The 27,704-nt window shown below is 53.3% G+C and overlaps 3 protein-coding genes across 3 annotated transcripts; all 3 read right to left on the reverse strand.

Moving 5' to 3' along the window:
• Positions 1-6,040: 6,040 nt before the first annotated feature.
• Positions 6,041-8,317, reverse strand: HOXD11 (homeobox D11). Its single transcript, XM_082690874.1, has 2 exons — positions 7,099-8,317; positions 6,041-6,359 (listed from the first exon to the last, which is right to left on the reverse strand). Exons 1-2 carry the CDS (start codon positions 7,877-7,879, stop codon positions 6,124-6,126), a joined length of 1,017 nt encoding a protein of 338 aa, XP_082547000.1. The 5' UTR covers positions 7,880-8,317; the 3' UTR covers positions 6,041-6,123.
• A 6,109-nt stretch (positions 8,318-14,426) lies between these two features.
• HOXD12 (homeobox D12) lies at positions 14,427-15,404 on the reverse strand (the record flags this gene model as incomplete). The annotated part of the gene is made up of 2 exons (XM_082689148.1): positions 14,816-15,404; positions 14,427-14,665 (listed from the first exon to the last, which is right to left on the reverse strand). Exons 1-2 carry the CDS (start codon positions 15,387-15,389, stop codon positions 14,427-14,429), a joined length of 813 nt encoding a protein of 270 aa, XP_082545274.1. The 5' UTR covers positions 15,390-15,404.
• A 4,306-nt stretch (positions 15,405-19,710) lies between these two features.
• HOXD13 (homeobox D13) lies at positions 19,711-22,310 on the reverse strand (the record flags this gene model as incomplete). Its single annotated transcript, XM_082689261.1, has 2 exons — positions 19,711-20,733; positions 21,536-22,310. The coding sequence occupies 2 exons, from the start codon at positions 22,308-22,310 to the stop codon at positions 20,483-20,485; spliced, it is 1,026 nt and encodes a 341-aa protein (XP_082545387.1). The 3' UTR covers positions 19,711-20,482.
• Between the last annotated feature and the right edge of the window lie 5,394 nt (positions 22,311-27,704).

Below are 27,704 nucleotides of genomic sequence, written 5' to 3' on the forward strand. Positions count from 1 at the left end.
GGGTGAGCCGCCCTTCGGAAGCCCCGGCCTCCGGGCAGCAGCGGGGAGCTTTAACCTTGATTTCCAAAGGCTTGCCCTGGTTGAGGGGCCAGGCCAGGGCACAGGAGCCGTCCTCAGGCTTCCCAGATCCCCTTCCCTGCATCGGAGAGAGGAAATGGGCCCCAGAAACCCTGATTGTGAAACAGTTCTCTGTCCGGAAAGGCGTCTGTGTTTTCTTCTCCCCACACTCGCCCTGTCATGGGCTGGCTTTGGGTTTCAGGCCCAGAGACTAAACTTGTGGGCAAATTGGGTTTCCGCCTCAGCTGAACATTTCTTTGGAGCCTGAGGCTCATTAAAGCGCCTCAGCATTCTGGGGTAGGGGGACTAGGAGCCTGCTCACTTCTTCACAAAATCCTTTTCCAAAACCCCTCTGCCCCCCTCCCCAAAAGAATCTCCCCCGGCCTGGTGGAAACTGGCGCTGAACATTATTTTCGGCCTTGGGACCACTTTGCCTGTCCCCTCGAAGTGCCCTCGCCCAAACAATAACCCCTTTTAAAAAACTTCGCGGTGGCAATGAGACAGACCTTTTAAACCTTTACGCAGCTGTTCAAATACAACATCATTGTCAGGTTAAAAGCCTGGCGCCTCTAACTGCTCCGGCTGCAGGATGCCGGCCGGCGAAGCCCGAGGTTTAAACATTACCTTACCTTAGGGGTGGCTGTTTTTAAGCTTGAGGATGGGGGTGGGGTGGGGTGGGATGGGTGGAGAGGAAGGCAGGGGAAAAAAAATCCAACTTTTGACTCTAGTCTCTTGCTGCTCCTTTTCAAAGCTAACAGCCACGGACCGGCACCCCAAAAATTGTTTTATCAGAAGGTGGAGATCGTGATCCCGGCCTCAGCTAAGCGTGCCCAGGGCTGGACAAAGTGCCCGCTGCGCACGCTCTCGGCAGGCGCCCTGACGCCAGCCTGGCGCTCGGGGACTCTCGTCCCTTTGCCTCTCAGCCAGGGTCGCTGCCTGGAACTCGGTTCTCCAATTCTCCCTATCCCACTCGTGAGGCAAGACTGTTCAATCTAATCGGGAATTTTATGCCCATCAAATGCCCTTTCATAATCTTTATTTATACATGAAGAAAACATTCAGGCTAAAACCCAGCAATTCCTCGCCGAGCGGGTAGGTCTATGGTGAGCCAACATAAGCAGGATCTGTCTTCCGAATTTGGGGGCCTTTCTGTTTCAACTCTCGGGGCCTTTGGGCTCTAATTCTCCCCCCCACACACACACACATTACATCTGGCTTTACATGGTTCTTCTCCATTCACAGAAAATATGTGTCTCAGCTCTGATTTTGAATCTATTATCACAAAATTCTCTTTTATTCCTTCTCAAGTATCTGTCTTTAGACCAGTTCCTTGAAGCCAGGGATGCCAATATTTCAGAGGAATTTTATAATAAAAATAGAGCAAAATAGAAATAACACAAGGAAATGATCTGGACCTGGAAGGATGGCAAGTTCGGTTAAGACTCTAAGGCTAAGTTGAAGCAAATGAAATGAAAAGGCAATGGCTTTTAAGGCCAGCCTGTATTTTGCTTAGGAGTATTTAATGTAGCTGCATAGCTGCTGTTTTCGATCATCTTTAGATCAGTTGGAGCAGTTACCATTAATAATAAATCAATATTACACTATAAAGGAGATGAATATCCATATTTGTACCAAGACATCCTTCTCCCTGGCACAGCTCTTTCCAGAGAAAAAATGTAATAGAGTCGCTTTAGCAAGAAATTAGCATTTGTAATCCAGAAGTGGCTTGCATCTGCGCTCTTCTGTCACCAGGAAGAATAGTGACCGTGGGCCTGAGTAGACTTGGGGACTCCTAGGTTAGCCCTGAATTTGGGCCCTGAGTGGCCTCAGGGCTGTGCCATTCCTTGGGGGCAGATTGGATGAGGACAAATTTTAAAGGCTGCTTCCCCAGGGAGCCCCTCCAGGTTGCACTGAGCACCTTCCAGCCAATCTGAAAAGAAATCGAGGGGGCAAATGGGCAGGCTGTGGAAGCCACCACCAATGAAGCAGGGTCTGTGGAGACTCTGCAAAAGAGCAGGCGGCCGGGAGCCTCTTTCCTTCCCAGACACAAAAGACTCCTACTTGGCGCACTTTCCCTCCACCTCAGGATCTGAGATCTCAGTGATTCAAAATACATGGCTGTACTCCATGAGCCCCACAGGCTCTGAACAATCAGGAGGGGCCGGGTCTGCAACCCCCGGAAGTCCGGGTCCAATCCTCTGTCCTTTCTCAGGCCCATCTTGGGTGCTGTGGGTAGGAAGGGAACTGCAGACGGCTGAATGCCCGTTGTCTGAGGAAGGCTGTCAGCCAAGGCCAAGGGGCTTCGAAAGCCCACGGGGCTCCGAAAGCCCACATGCACCCTTGCTGGAGCCGCCTGAAGAGGAATGTAACGACATTTGAGGAGGAGTGTTCTCTCCCCACCTGGACTGAGACCCAGGTTCCGCTCGGAGAAATGTCGCTTTGCAGTAGCTTAGCAGGACCCGCGGTCAGACAGGTGGGAGCCGGGGGTGCCCATGGGGAACACCTATGCCTCTGGTTGGTGCCTCACTGGGGGGCTCATGGTGCCCCAGACTCCACTGAAGCTGATGCCAACTCCCAGGGGTGGACCTGGGGACTTTGGTTCAGGGTTTGGAGAAAGGAGACAGAGGCAGCAGAGCCGAGGAGGCCAGCACTAATTCTGGGCATTGCGGGGGCTTTACAATGAACTTCGGGAAAGAAGGGTCAGGCACTCTCCCCCAGAACAGCCCATGCCTGTCCTGGAGCCCTCCCTTTTGGACAGAGTATGGCGACGCAGGCCCTCCCCAAAGTCAGGGGCTTTGCAAAAGGAGGTTGGGGGGCAAGAGGGCATGCAGCAAGAAGACTGCTTCCGAGAGCTGGTGCCAAAATCAAACTCCGTTCTCAAGGCCAGCAGGCAGCTGAAAAGAGTGTCCAGGGTTCTATCAAACGCAAATCTCGTTTGCTTCAAATGCAATCCCCATTCTATGCCGCCTTGCCTCTTAGTAAAAACGTTTCCCGGGACAGCCTGCTGCTTCCTGCAGCCGCACCAGCCCAGCCTGGCCCAGGCGCTCCCAGTTCATAGTCCTGCCTGCGCTTCTCGCTACGGGCAGCCCCGGTGCCAGGCATGGCCGGGTTGGGGGGCAGTCCCTTGCCCAGAACGACCCCCTCAGTCCCGACGCATCTCATTTTCTCTGAGACCACACTCATCTAAGTTGCCGGCGCCCAGATCAGTCTTAAACAAAAGCCTTTTAATCATCCCAGGCAGTCGGAGAGCATTATCAGGCGGACGCTGTTTTGGGGAGGAATTGGTCCTATCCTCATATTGTTCTCCATACTCAAACCAATAAGACAATTAATTTCTCTAATTTAATTAGCTCTCAATGGCACGACCTATTTCGAGATGTATGTATCGGTCTTTTAAAAAAAAATCTCTCCTTGACACCACCAGGTTATACCAAGGTATTCTTTGCAACAGCGTTATCTTGAAGGAGACAACGATTGTCTGTTTCAGGAATATGGGTAGCTCCTTTTTCTCTGCTTTATACAACTTCCCACACCTCGTCGCTGCTTAGAACAAACAAACAGTAAACAAATACCTTAGTGACCGGGTGTTTCTAACTGGCTGAGATTGCCTATTAGAATCAGCATTGGGAAAGACAGGGTACCGCGGCCTCTCTGCCAAACGCGGCTTCTGGAACGTGAGCACGCCCCCGTGTGGCTCTCCAAGGCCATGCAAACGGGAAATGGTATCTCTTGGTTCGGCTTACCTACGGTACTGGACACACAAGCTTGCTACATTTAGACGCAGTTAAAAAAAAAAAAAAAAAGATAGATGGAGAGAGAAAGAAATAAAGCAGTTTTAAGCTCCTGCAACGACCATACTACTAGGGCACTGACATCTTAACGGACGCCCAGAATTCCACACAAAGGAATCCCCTTCCGAACGAAATTATTCAATTGTAAGCTTTGTTTCTCTCGCAATTTTCACCAAAGGTTGAAGGACACTTTGGAAAACAATATAAATATTTTTAGTTTTGTTCCATATCATAGAACGCACAATAACTTATCTGACGGTGCAGCAGATTTTTTTTCAAATACAACGATGGTGTAAATCTGACTAAAGCTTCTTCTTTCAAATGCCTGCTTTGAAAGCCGTGGTTCTTCATTAAAGCAAAGAGGACTGCTGTCTGTGACCACCCACACCCCCGCAAAAAAAAAAAAAAAAAACCCACCTCAGTATATACTAGCTGTATAAAAAAACATGCTGGTAGACACTTAAATCTAACCAGTATTTTAAAAAGAAGTCAACTGCTATTGAATTACACAAATGTTTGAAGGGAAATTAAGATTATTGATCCTGAAATTAGGCATTTGCTTAGATTTATAGTGAGCCCCTGATATGATGCTGTGTGGTCATAAATGTATGTGGGGGTCTGGATATGTGTAAGCATGTCTGTGTGAGAGTGGGTGGCGGCTGAATATCACAGAAGAACCTTAAGGCGCCTAATTATTCAGAAAGGTTAAAGGTGATGACCTTGACATTTTGGAAGTTCAAAGGCATACACTTATGCACTTATGTTTTTCCTCCCCCCCCCCAAACTTTGGCAATTAAAAAAATTTTGCATTTGGAAATGCATACCTCCTCTGAAAATGCATGGGGTACTGTACATCTTCTGGATTTCTTTCTTTCTTTCTTTCTTTCTTTCTTTCTTTCTTTTTTTACACTTTTGGCTTAGGAGAGGTTAAGAGTCATGATTCACTTTACCTTTTTTCAGAGAAAGAGATGCTTTTCTCACTCCTACAGTTTATTGCACATTGCGGAAATCTCTTTTGGGCCCACCAGAAGGTGTATAATATAACCCAATTAAGCTGTTTAGAACTTTGGCTTTTATGGTGTTGTCTAGACAGTTCAAGGTTTTGTAAACAGCCTGGCCTGGCCCAGCAACATAATGTGCAGTTCAGCCCCCCCCCCCCCCACATTCTTTAACTTGAAGCGATAAATGCAGTGAGAAGTGGGTCTGCAGCCTCAGGCCCTATTCCAGGGAGGGGTCTTACGTTCTCTACCACATGCCTGCTGTGACCTAGCAAGGATCCCAAGCCCTCTGGACCACTGGTAACTCCCTTTTAGCAAACTTTTTTTTTTTTTTTTTTCAAAGAAGCTTTCTAATTTTGGTTTCTTTTTTTAAGGGACCTTGGGTCCTGACACCTTGTTAAGATTAAATTTAGATTTTCTAACAAGTTTTTTTGAAATGAATTTTGTCTCTTCAGAAATTCCAAGTTCACTAAATTGGGGGTGGGAGGAGTAGACGTCCTTCTTAGGTTCCTGCTGCCCCAGCCTCACTGCCTGCAGAAAGCAGCACCAGAATGGCTGGGTCACAGCCTTAATTCAGAAATTCATCCCTAAAGTGATTTTTAAAAGCGGTGTAGCCTAGGCAGGGTGGGAGAGAGCTACTCTTATTTCAGCAGGATTAAAAAGCATTTCACCTGGTTTTCAGTTGCATATGGGAGAAGGTTCTGGCCACCAAAATCCCCTAATCAGACACTAAATTTCTTTAAAGAGTAAAAAATCATATAGTGTGTTGAAGCTGTAACCTCCATTTTACCAGAAACCATTTATTCACACAAAACACAGTGACTTATGCCTTGATACGACAGACCAACAGGCCGAAGATACATTTCCCAGAGTTTAAATAATCTGCATTCACCAAGGGGATGATCAGGTCCCTTAAACTCAGAACAAAAACAAGCACCTTCCAGCCTAGCGGCCTAACTCTCTACAGATCCCACAGCGTCCCCACGGGGACTCTGAGAGAAGGAGGGAGAACAACAGCACATTGGCGGTAAAATTGTAAAGGGACGTTTGCATTTACCATTTTCCCCTTATTAGGATCCATTCGGCCAAGTCCCCGGCCTCGTCCGCAGGCAGCAGTGGTCGCTGGGAGGTCCCGAGTTGACCGTGGGAAGGAATCGTGGAGTTCCACAGAGAAGAGGCGTCATTAAACCCAAGGACACTGGGCCTGCCCAGGGCAGGCTGATGGGGAAGTGGGTGGGTGAGTGGGGCTCGGGAAGAGGGGGTGCTTCCTGGAGCTCTCAAAATAAGGGGTTTCCAGTGAAATACTGCAGACGGTCTCTGTTCAGTTTCTTTTCTTTCATTCTGCGATTCTGGAACCAGATTTTGACTTGCCGGTCAGTGAGGTTGAGCATCCGAGAGAGTTGGAGTCTTTTCTCTTTGTTTATGTACACGTTAAAGAAAAACTCGCGTTCCAGTTCGCGGATCTGGTACTTGGTGTAGGGACAGCGCTTTTTCCGGGACCGCTGGGGGGCCACTGCAAGTCAAAGAAACCAAGAGGTGAGAGAGGCCGCTGGCTGCCCACCCCCAGCCGCCCGCCGGCCCAGGCCCGCACGAGGGCCAGGCCTCGGGCCCTTTGGGGACGTCCCCCGCCGCCACTGAAAGGCCCTGCCTGCGTCGTGGGGGATGATATATGGGCGGGCACAGGAGAGAGTGCGGGCGTGGACCTGTGTTCACGCCTGGACACACACACACACACACACACACACACACACCCTGGCACGGAAGTGGAGAAGCAGAGGGCAAGGCCGGCTCTGAGTTGGAACCTGAAGGGAGAGAAACACGAGCGCGCCCAGGCATCTGCTCTACTCCAGTCAGCAGCGCGCGTCAGCCAGAGGCTTGGATAAAGTCCAGTTCAAGGATCTCCCCACCCCACCCCACCCCACCCGCCCTTAAAAGCAGGAGGCTCGAGTGTCCACACTCACAAAGTGGCTTGAAATCTCCCCCCTTCACTCCAGGGTCTCCAGCACCACCAAACTGGGGAAAAGCTCTCTGCAGCGATTAATGTCCCCTTCGAAGTCTACCTTAAGCCCACCTAAATTGGTTTCCTATCGTAAACACACTTTACAACGGCCCGGGAAATCTTATAGGATGTATAAACCCCTTCGAACGCTTATAAAGTGGCACATAAAACGGCGCAAGCAGAGGGAGGCCCCCGCCGCCCCCCCGCGCCCGCGGCCCCCGGCCCAGCAGCCCACCCCGCACCGGGTGCCTACCTGTGCCGCCACTCTTCTCAGCCCCCGCCTCCCCCGGGGGCCCCTCGCCATCGCCGCCGCCGCCTTCTGCCGCCCCCTTGGGCTCGGAGCCCGGGGTCGCCTTGGCGCAGGGACTTCCCCCGCCGCCACCGGCCCCCGTCTTGTGGTCGCCCTTGTCGGCAGCGCCCTCGGGCTGCAGCGGCGCAGGAGGTGGAGGGGGCTGCGGCCCTGCGAACGGGGGCCCGGGCGCAGCCTCGTAGAACTGATCAAAACCCTGCGGCAGGATGCCATTTCGGCCCACGGCGCTGTAGAAGTTGGAGGCGGCGCCCGCGGGACCGTGTGGCGGCCCGGGAGCGGCGCACACCGGCTCCGGCGCCTTGAAGAGCACGTCCGGCCGGCGGCCCGCGGGAGGCAGCAGCTCGCGCTGCATGGCCGCCTCCTCCGCCGCCGCCGCCGCTGCCGCGGCCGCCGCCGCCGCCGCGTAGTAGGGAGCGTAGCCCCCAGCGCCGCCGCCGCCACCCCCGCCGGGGCCGCCCCCGCCGCCGCCGCCCCCCGCGCCGCCGCCGCCGCCGCCGCGGTACGGCCACTTGGCGCGCTCCAGGCCGTAGTCGCGGAAGGCCACTTCGCGCACGGGCTGGACGTGCGGCGCCAGGTTGGAAGAGTAGGGGAAAGTCATCTGGCAGGACGACGGTTGCGATAGGAACGACGGCTTGCTGGCGAAGTCCGACGGGGCCACATAGTAGGCGCAGCCGGGCAGGTACATGCTGGCTGCGCTCGGGCCGCACTCATCAAAGTCGTTCATGGCTTCGCGGCGTGCGCGCCGGCGAGCCCCGGGCCGCTCCCCGCGCCGCCAACCTGAGCCATCGATTGCACAAGAGGCTTGGGCCAGGATCAACTAAGCAAAAATCCCCACCGGGCGCTGACGTGCAATTCATCTTGATTGATTCTGGTGGTAATTATGTCACGTGACGCCATGGAGAGAAATGTCCTTATATCTATATCAGCTCTCGCCAACACGCCCCGGGACGGCTCCTGGCGCCGAGACACGCGAGCGCTGGGGGCGGATCAGTCTCTCGCTCCAGCCAGCACTCCCCGGGCGCTTCCCGACCTGGCTGAGCCTCGGGCCGGTCACCTGTGCGCCGCCGGCGGCTGCCACTGCTGGGTGCATCTGCCACCGCCCGGCTGGGCCGCCCGCCCGCGCCCGCCCGCCCGCGCCGCTTTAAGTACGCGGACCGAAGCCGGCGGGGAGGAGGAGGGAGGGGGAGGAAGGGGGAGGAAGGGGGAAGGGAAAGAAGCGGAGAGCGGAGGGGGGAGCCCCAGCCTGGGGCACAGGGGACTAGGTGTGAGGTTGTGAGGTTCCCACCCCCCACACCCCTTCCTGCAGCCGCTCCCTCCCCCGCGACGCCGCCACCCGCTGCAGCTTGCGGGTCAGGAGCTTGTTGCTTTTTGCTCAGGGGGCGTAATTGCGCCACTCTCGGGGCACACGGAGCCCTGATTTACATATTTCTCAGCCCTGCGCGTTCATCGCAGAATAACTTGGCTCTCTCCACTACTGACCCCGGGAGCGCGAGTGCCAGGCTCGAATAAACCTACACCAAAACCTTACCAGGAGCTCACCCAGGCCAGGGCCTCGGTGCGCACTCGGATCTCTTGCCCTCTCTCCTCCTCTCTCTGTTCCTGTCTTCCTTTCTCCTTCCTCCGCCTCCATTCGGTCTTCTCACTTCTTTCTTTCCTGTCCACTCTTCTCCCACTCCCTTCTCTTGTTCCCTCTAGCCTTCTTTTCTTCCTTCTCCTTACTTTCCTCTCCTCTTTATCTCCTGATCCTCTCTTCCTTTCCCCTTGCTGTGTGTCACCACCTCTGTGTTCTCCCTGTCGTCTCTCTGCCTTTCCTCTCCTAATGCTAAAGCAAGGAGGAAGTTTAGCCAGCGGAGACGCCCCATGACCCTCTAGAAGTTGGGGGGTCTGGAGAACAAAAGGATCTGGAGTCCTACTCTAAAGGTGCCTGGTCTCCACTCCCCACCACCGGAGACACACCACTGACGCCTCCACCCTTCTCACGCTCTCTGCTTTTTGGCCTGAGCTAGGACCAGTCCGCCTCACAACCGGCCCCTTCCCTGGTCGGAGACCAGCCCAGGGCTTACGAATCCCCGCCGCCTGGTCTCCCCTAGGCTCCTGCGGTGCCCTTGCGCTGGCATGGTCCCTGTGGGGGGGGGGCAGGGGTAAGGCCCCCCGGAGGTCGCTCGGCTCTGGGGAGGAGAGCAGAATGCTCTCAGCAGCTTTTTCCTCCTTGGTTGAACTTCTCTGCAGTACTTGGCCCCGAGAGACCCCCATCCATTTGCCCCAAGGCCTCACTTTCTTCCACGGCCGCGGGGTCTCTCTTTCCTAGCCCGGGGGGCCAGGCGAGGCCTGGACTCCCGCCTCCAGGAGAACCAGCGCTTTCCAAAGGTAAAATCGGTCTCTCAGAAAGAAGCTTTCCAAACCCAAATCCCAGAACCAAGGGCAGGAAGTTGCCCCTCTCCCCAAGATTCCTCAGCCCAGGCAATCCCAGCACGGGGTTCTGGGCCTCAGCCCTATGCCCAGAGCAGGCGGTGCAGGCTTTGAAGCTGGTTCCCTCCCTGGCCCCGGCCGCGGCAGTGCCCGTGTGGCGAGCTCTGCCCACCATGCCGACAGACAGAGAAAAGGCGGGTGATCGGAGCTCATACCTATTTTCTGGCCGTTGTCCCCCCCGCCTTTCTCTCCTCCCTCCTTTTCTCCCTCCCACTCATCTTCCTCCGCCCCCCTCCCACCTCTGCTTTCCTCCCAACACTGCGCAAACAGGTCTGTGGCGACTAGAGGGTAAGGAGGCTCCCCTCGCCCCAGAACTGCCTATCGTTTTGTGAACCCTCCTTCCAGCTGGCACCCTCGCCCAGGTTCCCTCTCGCCCCTTTCTCCTCAGTCCAGACCGCCAGCACACTTATCTGCCTCTCATCTCCATCGCCCGCCAAGCCTCTCACTTTCGGCTCGTGGTCGACGCCCTTGGATCTCTCTCCTAAAATGGCTCCCCGGACACTAGCCCTGCGGCAGCTCAGGACCCAGGGCAGCAGCTGCAGGGACCCCCCCACCCAGCCGGGTCTTTACGTGTCTGGGAGTGCGCAAAATTCTCGCACCTTCTCTTTGCACGGGGTGGGGCGCAGGCAGCCCGCTGCCCCCAAAGCGAAGCCTGCCGACCGCTGAAGAGGGAAATGGGGAGGACTGAACCATTCAAGTTCAACGACATGGCGATGGCGGCTCCGCTTGGAGCCGCGCTTTGGCGGGGGAGGGTGAGCCATCAGCAGCGGCGCGCGGGTGCAAAGGGGAAGGGGCAGCGGACCCCTCTCTGCGCGTTTGCGCAGATCCCCGCACCCACCCCCAACACTTGGGCTTTCATTTTGGGCCCAGCCCGCTTCGGCCTTTTGCTCCAGCTCCCTCCTGGATCCTCACTCCGAAACCCAAGGAAAACCGCAGCCTCCCGACCCGCGCGTCCCGCGAGAACCTACCATGAAGACTCCAGCGTTGTGGCCTTGTCCTTGTCTGCGCGGCCCCACTCGAAGCACAAGCGCATCCGACCCTTCCCGCACAGCCAGCTGCTCCGCGAGTGGTAGCTTTCCGCGCAGCGCCCAGACGCGATGCGGTAATTTTGAGCCACCCAAGATAAGACACTAACTTGACCTTAACTTTGTCAGGGCGCCCCTGGTATCTGGAGAACGTGAACAGACACTGTCTGGCAGCCCTCGTAAAAGCTGACTGGGGAAGGGATTCTGAGTCATTTCATTTATTGCCACTACAGTTCTGCAAGAATGCTTTTCCTCCCTGCCAAACTTTAATTATTTATGCTCTTTTGGGAAACGAAAGAAGAGGAGAAACGCGGGGAAAAACACCCAGAGCCAGTCCCTTCCCTGCAGAGCCTTCCGAATGGGCTCCCTAAGTCAAGTGACTGGAGAACAAAAATGTGGGGAGATCACCTTTGTCCAAGGACAGTCGGACAAGCGCTGTGCACCCCCCCCCCCCCACGAAGGAGGGGATGATTGCCGCTGGGAGAGGCGGGGTGAAGAGGCACCCCCCCCCCCCCCCCCCGCAGACATGAATATTTACAACGGTTCTGGATCTCTCCTCCACCCAGCCGGCCTCCCGGAAACCTCCCTAGTCCTCCTCCTTCAGGGAGAGCCCCCAGGCCTTAAGAGTCCCCCGGTGGGCCCTCTGAGCTTGCAGCCGGTTGAATGCCAGCCGAAGCCATTTTTCTCGTTTAAAACCCTTTTTCTCAGTCAAGAGGCCTGCCCGGACTGCAGCATTTCGGACGACGCATTTGTCTTTGTGTGAGAGAATGTTGAGCCCTCAGATTTCAGCATCGTTTCTCTCCGCATTTGTTTCTTAGGAATTTTGTCGTGGTTCCAAATCCCTGCCAGAACCTTGGCTAGGAGAGGAGAGAGGACATCACCGCCTTTGTATTTGTGTGGATCAGTAAGGGGGATAAATTTGAAAAACACTGCTGAAGCTCCAACGGACAATGAGATTTTACACTTAGAATAATTTCAATCTCTTTGGGGAGTGGTCTTCATGAATTTCTCCTCCAACCCCACCTCCCAGACTAAAGAGAAAGAGCACGATGATTTAATGGTATACATTGGAAAGAAACTGTTTCTCCATGTTATCCTAGGGCCTGCATCTAATTCCGGTTTCCTAGTCCTTTACCCAGCTCTCTGGACCTGAGGTCTGCGTGTGGCCTCCGCCTTTGTTCGGCTGTTTTGGGGGAGAGACTCAGCTCTGGGTGCAACTAGCTCCCGGAGCCCCATCAGGTGGGAAGACATTTCTAAAGATAGGGACTCACAACCTCTTGCTTCTTTTTTCCCTGCTCTTGTATTTTTTTTCTTAAAAGAGCTGTTTTTTTTTTAAATGTTTTAGAATACACATCAAATTTGCTTCAGGAAAGGGGAATCATAGTCCATGAATACTTGGTATTAGAAATTAAATGGTTTTGCCAATTCTTCCACTATCTAAAACTAGGAATTCTCTAGTTTTCATTTCAAAGCTAGCCGGGGTCTGAGGTCTGCAAGCAGATAGTGAATGCTGAGCAGACTTTAACTTCTCCAGCTTCAGCTAGAGGCTCCTAAGGCCTACAATGGCGTGTGGAGGCCACATTTCCCAAGGGAATCTGCTGGGCTCCAGACAGAAGTGCCAGGATTCAGAATTTCCATAGGGCATAGCCTGTTCCAAAGTAGCCTGACTGAAACATGGCAGGGAGAGATGTTTTGTGTTGAAATCTGAGGAACCTCATATCTTGACAACACCCTCCCCCAACAGCAAGCCCTAAAGTTTGAGAATTTAGGCAAAATATAGAAGCACTGGCCTACAAGCTAAGAGTTCACTTAATGCCTTCCAATCTGCTCAAAGACCCCCGTCTCCTCCCACTTGGATGCTTCATACACATTTTGTTCACAGGCTTTTATACACCATTTTCGGACTGACTTGGAAGCCATTTTCTCATTTAATGAACAGTCAACACCTGCAGTGAAACCACAACCAGGAAAGAAAAACGAATTTGGTGGCCTCAAATCACGAGGAGGGAATTTGGAATGTTTTTGAAAAATTGACATCAGTCCCTTGACAGCTTGGCTGGGACCTGTATATTTATTTCCACTCAAAACATTTTGATGTATCTGATATATACAAGCTATTGTTTTTTGGACAAAATCAAAACAACACAGAACATGCACAACAACTATTAGATAGCAAAGAAAATGTAATTAGTCTAAACATAAACTGCGGTAGGTTGGACTGAGGCTTGGGGCTCTCTGGGAGGTGCTCGCTCCAGATCTAGGGCCTAGTCCTCCGCTGAAAATAAGTCACTGGACTTGGGGAAAGAATCGTCAACTCTTTGGCTGCCATACATCTCAGTAGGAGCTGGGGGGGGGGGTGTTACTTCTCAGAAGGAGAGGGAAAAGAGGTAGGAATGGTAGAAGGAGCTGGGGGGAGGGGGCTGTTTCTCTGACGGTAAGGCAGGACACCCCCGCACAAGCAAAACAACTCCATCTGGCATCGGGAACCCCGGTCTCTACAAAGCAAACCCAGCAGGGCCCAGGGCCTTACAGGCGCCCCTGAGGCAGGCCAGATGTGGGCTCAGAAAAGGCACAGTGGCTGAGGCACAGAAAGGCCCCCTGTGGAGTTGTGCGGTCGTGAAGAGGGTAAGAGAAGGTGAACTTCTCTCTACTTGGTCAACAGCAGCGACCAGGGGCTAAGGATTTGAGGGACCTCCTTCTTCACCCCCTGGCTGATGAAGGAACTTTCATCTCTCCCTATGGTGGCCCATTACTTTGATTCAAGAAAGACATGTCCACAACTTTACTCATCTGAAGAGGGAAGCCATATTTACAGTTGGAATGTAGGACACCCCTCTCCTTGCTCACTCCCTTCTCCTCCCCCTGGATATTTTTCCCACCTCCTAGTGCAACCCAGCCTCAGAGCAGATTAGCAGCTGTCCTCACCAGAGCTGAGTCCAATTATCGAGTGCAGGGCTCTGGCCTAGACATATGGGAGGAGATAGGAGAAGTAGGAGAAATTTTACCAGTCCTGTCTAGAGACCGCAGTTTGCCCTGGAGCTTCAGCCTCCCTGGAATCCACGGGAAGGAAGTATCCACCCCATTCTGTCCAGCTGGAGGGGCCAGCTAGCCCAAACTCCGAGGGGTCTTCAAATTTGTCCAGCCACACCGTTCCTCCCATCCCCTTTCCTCCCGAAGTCTGAATGTCTAGGGTGGCTTTTGTCCTCCAGAACCAGCCAGGGCAGACAGGAGGGGGGCGGTGCCCTTTCTTTCTCCAGATCCAAGTTTCTGGCTATGCCACAAGGGGCTTTGGCTGCAAAGAGACAGAATTGTGCCTGTAGCCCTTTTCTACTCCTTCCCGAAAAACTTCCCAGATTTAATTCCACTCAGAGCTCTAGCAGGGTGCCTACTAAATTCAAAAAGGACTGGGGAGAAGAGGAAAGGGAGTCTAGGTGGGAGCAGAAATCCAAGTACAAGGGTGCTAGAGTGAGTGCGCGTGTAAATAACCAAGACAAGAGCTAGGACAGGTGACCCCAGACCCCCACTCAGGAAGCCTCAAGGCCAAGGTTATACTTCGGCTTCTGCAGAACCCTCCCAGAGAGCTGGAAGCATAGAGAGAGGCCCGACTGGCCCGGTCTCCAAATCCTCTGCTGGCTTCCGGGGCGACAGACTGAGCGGAAGGGTGCTGGGGACCAGCGGAGAAGGAGCGGAAGGAAAAGCTCCTATCCACAGCTTTTCTTACACGCCAGGTCTCGGCTTTAAAAAGGCAGGCCTGGCCAGCGGCGACCACGCGGGGAGTTAGTATAGCGCCAGTGCCTGCTCGCGCAGGACCACACGCTTCTTTTTCATTCGCCGGTTCTGGAACCAGATTTTGACCTGCTGGTCGCTGAGGTTCAGCCTGTTGGACAATTCCTTGCGCTTCTGGCGGTTGATGAATTCGTTGAGGAGGAATTCGTTCTCCAGCTCCGCAATCTGCTGCTTGGTGTAGGGTTTCCGCTTCTTGCGGGTCCTCCCTGGGGCCGCCCCCCACGGCAGGCCTGCAACACAGCCCCAACCCAAGTCAGCCCAGCCGGGCCGTTCCTTGTAGCCTGCCCGCCCTCCGCGGCCCCCTCCCACTACACACTCTCCCCTGCACCCCACCTCCCAACCCAGCCTAAACTGGCCCAGGGAGCATGGCCACCGTTTACCGTCGGGCAGCGAAGGTCGCAGGCAAGAGGCGACGCTCGCCGCCTGCACTGTCATGTTCAAGTTGAGCGGGCCCTTGGCGTCGTCCTTGAAACCGGCAGCGCAGGGGGTCCCCTCGAGTAGGGTTGAAGAGCCCGCTGCCGCACGGCCCACGCCCGCGTAGTCGTACTTGGCCGCTTTGAGAGCAGCGGCCGCTGGGGCCAGGCTAGACTCGGGGATGAAGGGCGGCCGCGCACGGCCACGGTCCTCCGGCCCGGCAGCCACATCGGGCGCATAGAACTTGGCGGGCTCTTCGGGTCCGTCCTTGGCGCCCAGGGGCTGCAGGCCGAGCGGCCCGGAACCAGCCAGGTAGGGCTGGGAGAAGCTGCCGAAAGCGGTGGCACCGGCAGGCTGCGCTGGGGCGCAGGAGGCGGGCGTGGTGGCCCAGGGCAGCGCGCCTCGCGGGTATGAGATGGGGGGGAGTGCGGCCAACTGGCCGCCATTCGGCCGCAGGTTGGAGAAGTAGAAGGAATCAGGCGACTGCAGATTCAGAAGCGAGCCCACATAGCCCGCTCTGTAGAGACTGCGCTCACACATCTCCAACAAAGGGCTTCGGCTGCGCTTGCAGCAGTATTTAGTTACAACCGGGAATAAGAGGACAGGCTCAGACGATTGGACGAAACTTTGCCTGCAGGTTCTTCAAAGCCGGTCATTTCAGCACCGCCTACATCCCCCCCGACCCGTTTCCCCCCCTTCAGGGTATTATGATAACACCCGCAATATTGGATGGTGAAGGACGAGGCTGCCAGGCAGAGCCAAGGAACGTGGAGCCAAGGTGAAACCACTGGGAGTTCCCAGGCTCAGCTTCAGGAGCTGGGGACATTGGGTGCCTTTGCCCGAGTGTCCCTTGGGATCCTTATTGGTCTTGATTAGCTTTGAACTCCCTTTTTCCACTGGCTGCCTGGGCCGGGCTTGTTTCCACCAGCTTTAAGTTGCAGCTAAGGCCTTTTCCAGTACTGTGCACCTACCTCTAGGCTTGCACGGAGAGCCCACAGTGTGGTGGGGCTACCAGCTCTGTCCCTAGGCCTGAGCAGTGCTTCTCAAAAGATTCCTCCCTGCCCTGTTCCTCTGGAGAGGATTCTGCCCTAGTGGTCTAGCAGCGAAGACCCACACACTGCCTGAGCCCAGCACAGTCCAAGAAATTTGCTGATGGAGGAGAAATGAAGCACAAACTCTGCCCAAGTTTGGCTCCCAGGAAGGTGGTTTCACACCAGTTCCGGTGTGCTTCTCCATGGTCAAGCCCTCTGCTCCCAGGAAAGTTGAGGCCATCCAAGTCCATGGAGAATGCTGGCCAGGGAAGGGGCAGCTGCATTGGACAATTGTGGCCAAAGGCTGCATTCCTTTTATTGCCTGGAGTCACCTTGGTGACTACATCCTGCCAACCAGAACTCCAGGCTGTTCAACTCTGCAGCAGGCAGATCAAGATGAGCTCCCCTGACCTGATGTGGAAAGACAGAAGAGCCAGAGTCATTCGGCTGGGAACAGCGGGGCCCACCGAGGCAGCAGGCTGGCAGCATTCCTCCGCTCAGTGCCTCCAAGGCGGCTGGCAGGTTCGGAGTTCTGGTGAACAGGGATGAGGCCGGGCGCTTTCCCTAGCAGGGAGCAGTGCCGCCGCCCCCCTCCGCAGGTCCTCCAATTTAGTTTGGCCAGAGGGCTATGGGTCCTTCTCTCCTGCCTGGGTCCCAAGATCCCCAGCGACCGCGTGACTGGAGCCCGCCCCAACCTGCAGCCCGCCTCGCCGGTCCTGGAGCCAAGCTGGAATTGGTTAGACCGCCCGCTCCGGCAGGGAGACCACACAGGCGCCGCCGGAGGGCAAGGCTGACCACCGCTCTGCGTCTTTATTGTGTGAGTCATGGCGACCGATTGGGCGGCTCTGGGGAACGCAGTCGGTCTCTTCCTCCCGCTCTAGGGCGGGGGCAGGGGGTGGGCATGGGGATGTCCGGGACTCTTCAGGGTTCTGTCAGAGTTTCTTTAGGAGTTCAGACTGAGAGACAACTGCGCTCCCTGTCCTTTTGAGGGGTGTGGGGTGGGGTGGGTGGGTGGTGTAGGCATAAGCTTTAACCTCAGTTCCTAAGGATTTAGGGGATCCAAGCTCTCATTTTGGGAGACTCTCCCTGTTTTCCAGGAGCTACAGCCTCCCCAGACCCGAAACTCCAGCTCCAGGGATCCCTGCAGTCTCATCTCCTGTCTCAGCATACAGTGATGCTCCGGTATTTCCAGGTTCAGGGGTGTCTTCTCCGGACCGTTAGGCATCCGCACAGCTGCGCTTTACCCCTAGGGTCTAAAGATATAAAGGGACTAAGTGAGAAACAGAAAAACTAGAATAACTAGACTCCCTCCATTTCTCCTTGGCTCAGAATGGTGGCGCAGCCGCCCTACCTTATCTCTTGGATTTATAATTTCCGAGGTCCAGCAAGCAAAGTTGTACGCTGGGATCTGGAAGCTGGAGACTGCACCGAGAGGGCGGGGCGGGCGGGGTGGCGGGGGGTTGGCGGAGGTGGGGGCGGAGGGCAGGAGGCTTGGCGGGTGAGCTAGGGAATGGGAGAGGATTTGGCCGGGGAGCTAATCGGAGAGCTCTGCCAATGCCGCCGACCGCCCAGGAGATGGCGAGCGAGCTCCACGCCTGTCGACCGGCCGCCGCACGGTCAAGATCAACAGCGAAGGGCGGCACAGCCGGCCTGGGGTCGCCAGCCCGTGCGGTCACGGCCCGCTGCCAGGCTCCGCCAAGTGTTTCAGAAAGCCGGAGATCGTGGCAGCAAGGCTGGGCGGGACAGCGGAGTCAGAGGCACCCAGCAGGCTGCCAGACACGGAGAAGCGTCGCGGCCGCCTCTTTGTCTGGCGGTGCGTCCCGGCTGCAGAGCGTCCTTCGGCTCTTGACTCACGCGGAGACGCGCGGGCCTCGAGTCTCCACCAGTGGCGCTCGAAACCTGCCGGGTTTCGCAGGCGCTCTCCCTGCGGCCTCTCAGTTTCCACCCGAAGGAGAGGCCTCTCTCCGAAGCTCCCTTCGCCCTGGCTCCTCGCGGGCCTCCCTTCCAGCGCTCCGGCCACCTACCGGCCCCTCTCCTCCCACCTCAATTCGGAATATAAAAGGAATGCATATAAATAGCAAAGTCTTCATCTGTTATTGATTTAGCCATCAATTCAAATTCCACCGGAGAGCATTTGAGCAGTTTTAATCTTCAGCAAACCTCCCATTTCTCTGGGGCGGAGGGAAACGGACCGGCACTCTGCAGATGAAAGGAACACCTCGAGGCGATCCCCCCATCCGACAGGAAACCTTCGAAACCTAGGAATGGAGTTCGGCCCTGGAGTCTGGAATTTACCGAAAAAGGAGGGAAAACAGGCCAGTTTCATATGAAAGCACATCTTGCGAGGAAAACAGAGAAAATGTTAGAAACTCTTCCTGAAAGTGGAGGGTCGGGGTCCATGTGTCCCCATTTTCAGGGGTTATTTTCTTCTCCCCTTTGAGTCATAGTCCGTTTTCTCTCTCTCCCTCTCTCTCTCTCCCCCTGTCTCTCCCGGTCAGTTCAGATGAAGTTGGCGGCCCTCAGCCAACCATCAGTCCAAGATATGAAAGAAATCAAGCCTGGCCAGAGAAAACGAAAGTAGCTTTGGACCTTGGGGCTCTGCGCCTTCTCTGGCAGATCCGTAAGGGAACCCTCCCGCTAGAAGGGTTTACATATTGTGTGAAGTTTTAAACATCTGCATTTAACTTACATTCCAAAAAGTTAACAACCACTAAATCGATTTGTGTCCCGTCGCTAACAAAAATGAGGCACCCAGTTCCTCGGCCGCCATTTCCCGGAGTGGCAAAAAGGCCTCAAAAAGAAAGTTCATAGTGCCTAAAAATTGCGACTAGAGGTTTAGGGTGTATAATTATGGTTTCAGTCCTCAAATGCTGTTTGGAGCCTGCTCAGAGAAGGCGATAAAGGATCAGCTTGAAATGTTTCTTTTTCAATTGCCAAATATGGATATGTCTAATTTCAAGACCTTCCAAGAGTAGATATTTACAAAAGCCTTTCTAGGAAGAACACCTTCAAGCGAGTACAATTACTTATATCCAGACACAAACATACGTATTGATTAAAAAAAAAAAAACTATTTGAATAAGGTGGTAATATTGAAAGAGAAGGAAAATTTTTATTGGAGATTTTTTTTTGTCTGGCAAAAAATACCATTTCAGACACCACAAATTATATTCTCATTTAAAGACATCACTACTTATGTTAAAGGCATAGGGAAAAGGGCAGAGAGGGGTGGCAGAAATGGAATGGAGGTTTCAGAGAGCAGAACTGGGGTTGAGCGTCCTTCATCTATAGAGAACATCGTAATGTTCAAGACAACTAGATTTTATAATAAATAAGAGCACAAGAGGTAACACAAGCTTGGAAAAAGAAAACAAATATATAAAGACACAGAAGAAACAAGAGAGTTCTGTTTATTTGCATCTCCCTAGGAATTAAAAAACGATTTTTAAATGCCTGCAGCACTGCACACATAGCTCACAGACATCACATCTACAAAAATAATCTCTCAGTTGTATAAATATGCAGCACTTTAAAAGTCGTTATTTATCATCACTTTCAGAAAGTTTTTTTCAAAAATATTGAACTATAGAGCTCCACATTTTTCGTATTTGTTAGATGTTTTAAAACTCCATGAGAGGCTCAATACATTTGTTCAGACAGTCGAGTTCTTCATTGGGTTCTGGGTAAAAGTTCCCACCCCTGGCCACATTGATTCAGTCTCTTTCAGGGGATTGAGCAGATCACCTCAATTCTAGTCCCACAGACCCAAGGTCAAAGAGGAGGTGTGCATTTATATCATCCACGGATCACTGTCACACTTGCGGCCATTTAAATATCTGCATCTAGAGCTGGGGAAATGAAGGCATCCATGAGGACACATTATTTTCAAATTAAAGATTATAAGAGCACAAATCGACAGGGCATACTAAACACATAGAACTACAACAGCAAATGAAAGATCCGAAGTAGGAAAGATTGTCTTCATTCCAATATCGATACAAACTCTATTTACTAAGGTAGCTGCTTTTAAAGCCATCACAGTACCTCCAGCTGCCTGCTTTTAGACTTTCCCGGTGACCCAAGAGCACTGTCTGCCCAGAGCTGTTTCCACTTGCCTCAGGGTGACTACTGAGAACTAATGATTAAATTGCCCAATCACAGGATATAAATGACTGCAAATTGTTCTACCCTAATAGATTATGAAGATAATCAGTGCTGGAAATAGGCATATGAAGTGATTTAAGAAAATAAAACCTTAAAATCATAATGGCACTTCTGAAATTCTTTGGGGGGGATTATTTAAAAATACTTCAAGTCCTTTATACTGGCCTGGAGGGAGAAACAGAACATTAAAAACATCATTTAAGAAAACCTAGACAAGAACAAAATCAATAATAAACAAGTAAGAAACAGAACTACAAAGTCAGGTTGGGCAGCAAAAGGTTTTAGAGCCAAATAAAGGAAAGAGAGAAAAACAATTCACAAAATTTGCCATCATTGGCAGGGAGATGGGGAGAAATTAAATACATATTCAAGTCTTTCCGAAGGTCTTTTGGAGACAACTGAAAGCATTTAAACTCTCTTTGGCCAATCTGGTCTATATCAGGAGACAGTGTCTTTGAGCTTGGAGACGATCTTCTTGTCTTTCACTCTTCTGTTCTGAAACCAAATGGTCACTTGTCTCTCGGATAGGTTCGTGGCAGCCGAGATCCGCCGCCGCTTGTCCTTGTTAATGAACTTGTTAATGGCATACTCGTTCTCCAGTTCTTTGAGCTGCAGTTTGGTGTAGGGCACCCTCTTCTTCCTCCCCCGACGGTAGACACACATGTCTGGCTGATTTAGAGCCACATCCCCTGGTGTAAAAAACAGCATGAAAAAAATTAGACCAGGGATTCTGGAGCACCCCTGGGGGCTGTGTGTGTGTGTATGTTTGGAAGGGGTCTGGGAAATAAAGAAAACCAGGCTGTTTGCATTTTATTATTATTTACACAGACATGTTATTTACACATTATTAAAGAAAGATATTTACACTTCAAAGTGAAGGCCATTTGATGGACCATCATGGTTTCTCAAACCATCATCTTAACAAGCCTTCAATTTTATGGCATTGTTATTGGGGACAGTTATAAGGACAGTTTCTGCAAATGTCCGTTGCACACATACAAACATACACAGACCTAAAAAAAAAAAAAATCCAGGGTTTTTGTTCAAGCTTTGATTTCTTGTGTTCCTGTGTTTGGAGTTTGTGAGCTCTTAGAAGCTTTAGTGGTGACCCTGGGAGAGTCATATCCTTCAAAAGTGGGACTCAACTGTTTGACACTTCTTCGGGGAGGAGGAGCCAAGGCCTGAGCAAAGGGAACGCAAATACCCTCAACTGTGGGTCTTTGCCTATGCTGGCACATGAGAAAGAAAAGGGTTGTGAGGGGGACCGTTTAAATCAAAGGAGAAATTTACAAATTTCAGGCAAACCACAGGAACTGTTTCATCAGGTTAACCTTGGCTGGGCAAGGGGCACAAGTGCAGCTTCCAAGAAGGGACCTACATGCCTGGTGCTTTCTTTCCCTTCTCTCTCTCTTCCCTCCCCCCACTCCTTCCCTTATGGCTTCCCCGTCCACCCCTCCCCACACACACCCCGCCCCATCCCATCACTCCTACCTGGAAAGGATGATTTCCAAAAGTGGGAGCCCTGTGGCTGATCCTTGGCGCAGTACACCTGGCTGTTCCACCCGTTGGCCAGCGTCCAGGACTGGTAGCCCTCCATGGAGATGTACGCCTCATGCCGAGGCTCCCCGGAACCGAAGGTAGACACCATGTCGATGTAGCCAGGCACATGCTGATAGGGGCTCGTGTAGCCCTGGTAGAAGGACACCTCTTTGGCTCTGGCAGGCACCTCGTTGGCTGGTACGCTGCTGCTTGCCAGGCCCGACACGTCCATGTACTTCTCCACCGGGAAGCCTCCCAGCGAGGCGTGCGGCGACGACTTGAGAGCGTTTTGCTGCAAGCCCACGCCGTGTGACATGCGGCAGCTGTAGTAGCCGTTGCCGAAGTGGTAGCCGTAGCCCAGAGCTGGGGCGCCCGGCGGCGCTGTAGCTGCCGCGCCGGGCGCCGGACACTCTTTGGCCGAGGGAGCCTCCGGACGCGCTGCGACCACAGCCGAAGATGACGACGACGACGCGGAGCCCGCACGCTCAGAGGTCCCGGGGTATGCGAAGCCCGAGGCCGCCGCCGCCGCCGCCGCCGCCGCCGCGGCCGCAGCCGCTGCGCGCCCGGAGTGTGTCCCGGCGAATACTGGCGCCGAGAGGAAGCCGCGACACTGGCCCGGCGCCGCCGCCGCCGCCACAGACGAGGAGGAGGAGGAGGCTGGGGCCGCTCCGGCGGCCCCACTGTCCGCCCGCAGCCCGTCCATGTCCCAGCTCCCGGCGCGGCTCATGGCCCGGCCTGGCCCGGCCCTGGCCCCGGCCCCGGCCCCGCGCAGGACACCATGGCGCGGCGCGCTTCCTCCCTCCTCTCCTTTCTCTCTCGTTCTCTCGCTCCCGCCCTCTTCCTCTCGCCCTCTCTCCCTCTGCGAGCCTCCCGCCTCCCGCCCGCCCGCCCTCCAACAGGTTAGCTCATCGCGGGACGTTTATAAAAACGAAGTTCAGGTTGGGAGGGGGCCTGGGCCGGTCGGGGGGCCTCCTCCCTCCCCGAGGGCTCCCGCTCGGGGCCGCGCCATTGGCTGCGCGGGGCCACGTGGGGGTGGGGGCGCGGGAGAGCCTGGCTCCTGGCCGGGGCCCCTCTGGACCCACCCACCCGGGCCCCTACCTCTTCCCAGCCCCTAGTGCAGCCCACCGCCCCTTCCTGCCCTCCCCCGGACCCAGGCGTTTGCGCCGCAGCCAACCCCCACGAGTTGATTGCGCGACCGCCCATCCTAGGCCCTGTCTGCGACTGAGACGGGCGCCGAGGCCTGCGCCTTGTTTGGGCCACGGCTGGTTTTGCCACCTCTCCTCGGGTCCGAGCTGCACAGCTCAACGAAGGCGAAGGACAGAGATGGCCAGAATGATGTGAAAACAGATTGCTTTTGGATCCCGTTGCTTAATCCCTTGGATTAGTTGACCTAGACCCCAAGCCCGAGGAAGTCTATTTTCCCTACCTTGAACAACCGCCACGGGCATTTCACGCAGGTTATCCTAAGGGATCCACCGAATTAAGACTAATTGGAGCAGGTCCTCGCTAAACACACACATCCAGTCCACCAGGAAAATGCCCACGAAGCGCCCTTAGGGACGGGACAAAGACTTACAAGTAAGTCAAGCAGCAGAAAAGACTTCCACAACGCGGCGAACCTGACGATCTGCCCCACCGAGAAAACTCCTGTTGCCTGATCCTCCACACTGTTCGCCTTTACACTCAGGCCAACCGGGAATCACTTCTCGATCTGGCCTCCCCAGCCTCAGTGCAGATTCCCCTGGTCAGCAGAAACACCCTGCAGAGGGCACCTGGAGAAAGCCACTCTGCTGCCCGCCCCGGAAACTTCTGCGCCTCCCCTGCAGCCCGACTCCCTCCTGCATTTTGCAGCCACCACCCACCCCCGCCCATTACTCACACCAATTAATTGAAAACTTCACTTTCCCAGGGACCTTTGTTTCACTTTCTTTTCCAAGCTGCCAACTGCAGAGAACTGAGAGGGGCAAATTAAGAGGGTGTGTTTTTTTTCCAAGCCAAGTTGAGGCTCCAGATAAGAGCAGCCCTGAACAACTGGGTCTGGCCTTCAGGGGAGAGAGTGGGCTCCTGGTGTCAGCCATCACAGCCCTGACCCGATTCATCCCTTTGCACCATTTCTCTGCTATGGAGCCCCAGCCCACCACCACCCATCTTAGTCACTGGGGGGGGGGGGGTGGTGGTGGTGGTGGTGGACAGCTGGTGTGTCTCCTGGGGTAAATTTAAGGGTCCCCCTTAGGAGCAATATTTGATCTGAGCAGTTAAAGCTTCTGGGGTGGGTGCAGAAGCCCTCAGAGTGAGCCTGTTTGGTTCTGCAGTGTTAACTCCCCAGGCCAGCCCATCTCCAAGAAAATCGCGCCCATGAGCCTGTGACTGATGAAGCCAGCTTGTCACCCAGCCCTGCCATTCCTGGACCCAAGACGCGACTGGATGGGGCGAGTAAAAAAAAAAAGCCAAGGAGGCCCTCCTGGGCCTGGCCTGGCATTGCAGGGTGGGCTGCTGGTGTCGGGAGTGTTGACACGCAAAACCCAGTAACCATAAAAGGCTCAAATAAAGGGGAAAGTTATGAGAGGGGCGCTGGAAAGGAAAAGCAGGGGAATTTGACCTTTTTGAAGTCCTAGATGTGTTCATGATCAAATCTGAGTCAGAGGGGCTTGAGCCTTTGCAGAAAATCATAGGGAATACAAGTTTTCTGGTGCGAACAATTTTGGTTACTTGAAAAATGGAGGCAAAAGTTAGTAACGGAAGCTGAATCAGCGTTTTAAAAACACCAGCCCGTGCTAGGTGACAGAGGTTGCTGATTTTTTGGAAGAGTCTGGCGGGGTCCTTCTCACCCAGCAATTTCGGTACCAAACCAGGTGTGGAATATCAACCCCAAACTCTCTTATTTTTCCTTTGTCTCCCTTGCTTTTTCTCAGAGAGGGAGAACAGAGTTAAACATTTTTCCCCCATGATCTCAAAAAGCAAATTTGCTGAAATAATTTCTAAGGCATAACTGGAACCAATGAACTTTCAGTCTTTTAAAACTAAATATCCCTGTGATTCCTCCCCCCCATACCAGAGATTTCTGTGCCACATTCTAATGGATAAATACATTTTAATAGTCAATTATATGTCAAAATATGAAGAAAATGAAATTCAGCTAGGAAGGAAGAATTTGTCAAGTTTTGCCGATTTGAGACAGCCCTTCAATTTTGGCTGAATTTTCCATGCAGCAAATTAAGTTCTGCAGGGCTGGGAGGAAAGTCTGAATTCATGACCTGGTTGAAAAACACTTCTCAATCATGGCTCTACCTCCAGTTGCCCTGTGGGACCTTCACAGGACTCGGGGTTTCTCTGTCCATCCTAGTGGATATTGGGATTCGGGAGGTTTTAAACAATAAGGAGTATTGCCTCTTGCTATTCTGTTGCTGAATCTACTTCCAGTACAGCCTTCAAGGTCCTGGACCTGGGGGAGGGAATTCCCCTTAGAAAGGAGGCTCCAACTGGACCTTGTGAGAGCCCTTAAACCCAGCACCCCAGGGCAGCGGCTGCTATTGGATCATAGGGCTGCGGATGAGTACCAGGCAAAGTCAGGGTTGCTCTGTTTATGAACTAATAAGACACATAATTTACAAGCCAGGGTGGTAGGTAGTAGAGGAATTTTGAGGCTGAATTTGCGGAAACATTTCATTTAGTCTGTGTACCCTGTGTCCGAGTTGATTTTAGGTTTAAGCTCAATGGAAATACTTTCCTTTAATTGGTCAGGAGCATAGATTGAACCCTGTGTATGTGTGTGGGTGTATTATGCTGGGACTTTAACAATAGACATAAACTTTGTTAAATGAAAATCTTTTGCAGCCAGACAGAAATGCCTCCAAACACTGACGTGTTATTCAGTGAAACCAGTTTTGTCACATTTCCAGATTTGGGAGAGAATCCCTCATTGTCCAAAGTCTTATTGAGAAGGGAGGGCAGGGAGAGGGAGGGGGGGAGAGAGAGATCATCTCTGTCCTCCTTTCCCACCACTCACTCGTTCTCCTTTCTCCTCTCTCCATAGGCACCCTTTCTGGGAATCAATAATGTTCTGAAAATCACACCCTGTCTTGTCCTCCTTGTAGACGATCTTTCAAATCATGTCCTTGTCCTGGGTTGGGGAATGGGTGGATGAAGTCTGAGATTTAGACTCACTGAAGAACAGAAGTTCCTCTGCTTGCCAAAACAGTGAGCTCAATTAACCCCATAATCAGTGGCCATTAGCACCAGACAACAATTACCGGCTCCTATCAGAGTGGGGTACTTGGAATTCCTTTGAAAGTCTTTTCCTTGATGGAAAAGAAGTGCACCACGAAGTGCAGGACACCCCCCTAATTAACTTGTAAGAAGCCAAAAATTAAGTGTAGAAATAAAGTCTTCATTCCAGAATAAAGTCTTAAATCCAGCAGGACTGGCTGGACCGTGTTCTCAACCAAATCTGTGTCCTGCCAACTTTGAATCTAATTTCTCTCTGTAGGCAATACCCAGTTTCATTCAGGTTGGAAATATATATTAAGAAAAATAAAAATAACATCCTAGGGTAAAGAGAGGGGTCTCTAGCAAAAGCCAGACAGTGGAATCCTCAGTTTGGTCACTTTCTATGTCTGAGATGTATTCCATTTGGATTTTAAAACACAGTTAGGCTTTATCAAATGTAAATTGTTTGCAGCAACAACAAAACACTCTCTAAACCCAAAGTGCTATTTGGTGAATCTAGGTTGGCCTCCCACAGAGCAGAGGGCTCTTCTTGTTGGGAGGGAGAAAACTCCAGTCCTGGCAGGAATGAAACACAGCAAGAGTCTTCCCTCTTAGAGAAGCACTAACCTTGCTGAGAAGGGGGTGCTGGAGGGTGGGCCCAGAGCTGGAGGATATCAGTAACTTGTTGCCCTCCCACCTGCCCTCCACGAAACAAAAGCTGGGACTGCAAACAGTTTTCTGCTATTTTGCCTGGTGTCTCAAGGCCTGGGGTTTTCCTCCTATGCACTTCTCTAGCAAGGTCATTGTTCGCTGGAGTCCAGCAAGTGCTCGCTCTGTTGACCTTTGGAAATGAAAGAAAGTTAATGTCCTCTTCTCCCCACCTTCTCTCTATCCCTTTTCCTCTCGCCCTCTCTCTGTCTCTCTCCATTCCCCAGAGCCCTTGGTCTCTATGAGGAATCCGCGTGTGGACACCAGCAGGGAGAAAAGATGAAGATTAAGGAAATGCCTAACCAAGAAGGTGGGCCGTGGGGGGATAGGACGTGGGGTGGGTGGGTGGCGGCGCGAAGGGAGTGAGGTGGAGAAGCAAGTGGTCAGGCTTGCTTTCCCGGCGGGCAGCGCGCAGTTCCTCAGGCCTGGCGCTAGATGTCTCTGCAAGTTTTCCCGTGGCGTCTGAGGGCGCTCAAGCTTCAGGCAGGCAGCGGGTCTGGGTAGCCCCAGAGCCCGGGAGAAAGTACCCCCCCCCCCTCCTCACCCAGGGCAGTCCCTCGTCGGGTGCGCAACTGTAGCGGGAAGGACGAGAACTAGAAGCAGCCAGAGGGACTAAGAGACAGCGCAAGGACTGCCCGCCTAGGGATGGCCCCAAAAAGATGCCAGGAGGGAGTCAGGCCTGAGTCGCCAAAGCGGCGACTCTTTCCCTTATAAACCGAAACCTCCAAGCCATAAGCCGTGGGGACTGTATTTAACTTAAAGAAAGTGCACCAGGGGTTCGAAGCCTAGGTTTTAGCAATTCTGCTGTCCCTCTAAACCCAGGCGGCCCCAGTCCTCGAGCGAGCTTGCTTCCGGATGCGGGTCCGCGCGGGTTTGGGGCCCGCCTAGCCCAGACCCTACCGCGCGGAAGACCGCAGCCAGGCCCCGGGAGTACGCGGGGGCTCCGTTGCAACTCCGGCTTTACCCGCGCCCCTCCGCCCGGGCAGCCTGGACACATTTATATTACCTTCAGTCCAAGGCCAAAAGTGTTTACCGCTTCACCTCGGAGGAGCAGCTGCTGCTCAAGAAACAAGTATTTAGTCTGGAGGCCCAACCTGCCCCTTCAAATTAAATGAACAAGTAAATAAATAAGACCTCCTTCATGTAATTCCTCCTTTGGACCAAAACCCGTTTTCCAGTCCATTTGGAGAAAGGCGGTCCCACACCC

The sequence above is a fragment of the Mustela nivalis genome (genome assembly GCF_964662115.1).
Source record: "Mustela nivalis genome assembly, chromosome: 11".
NCBI classification, from domain to species: Eukaryota; Metazoa; Chordata; class Mammalia; order Carnivora; family Mustelidae; genus Mustela; species Mustela nivalis.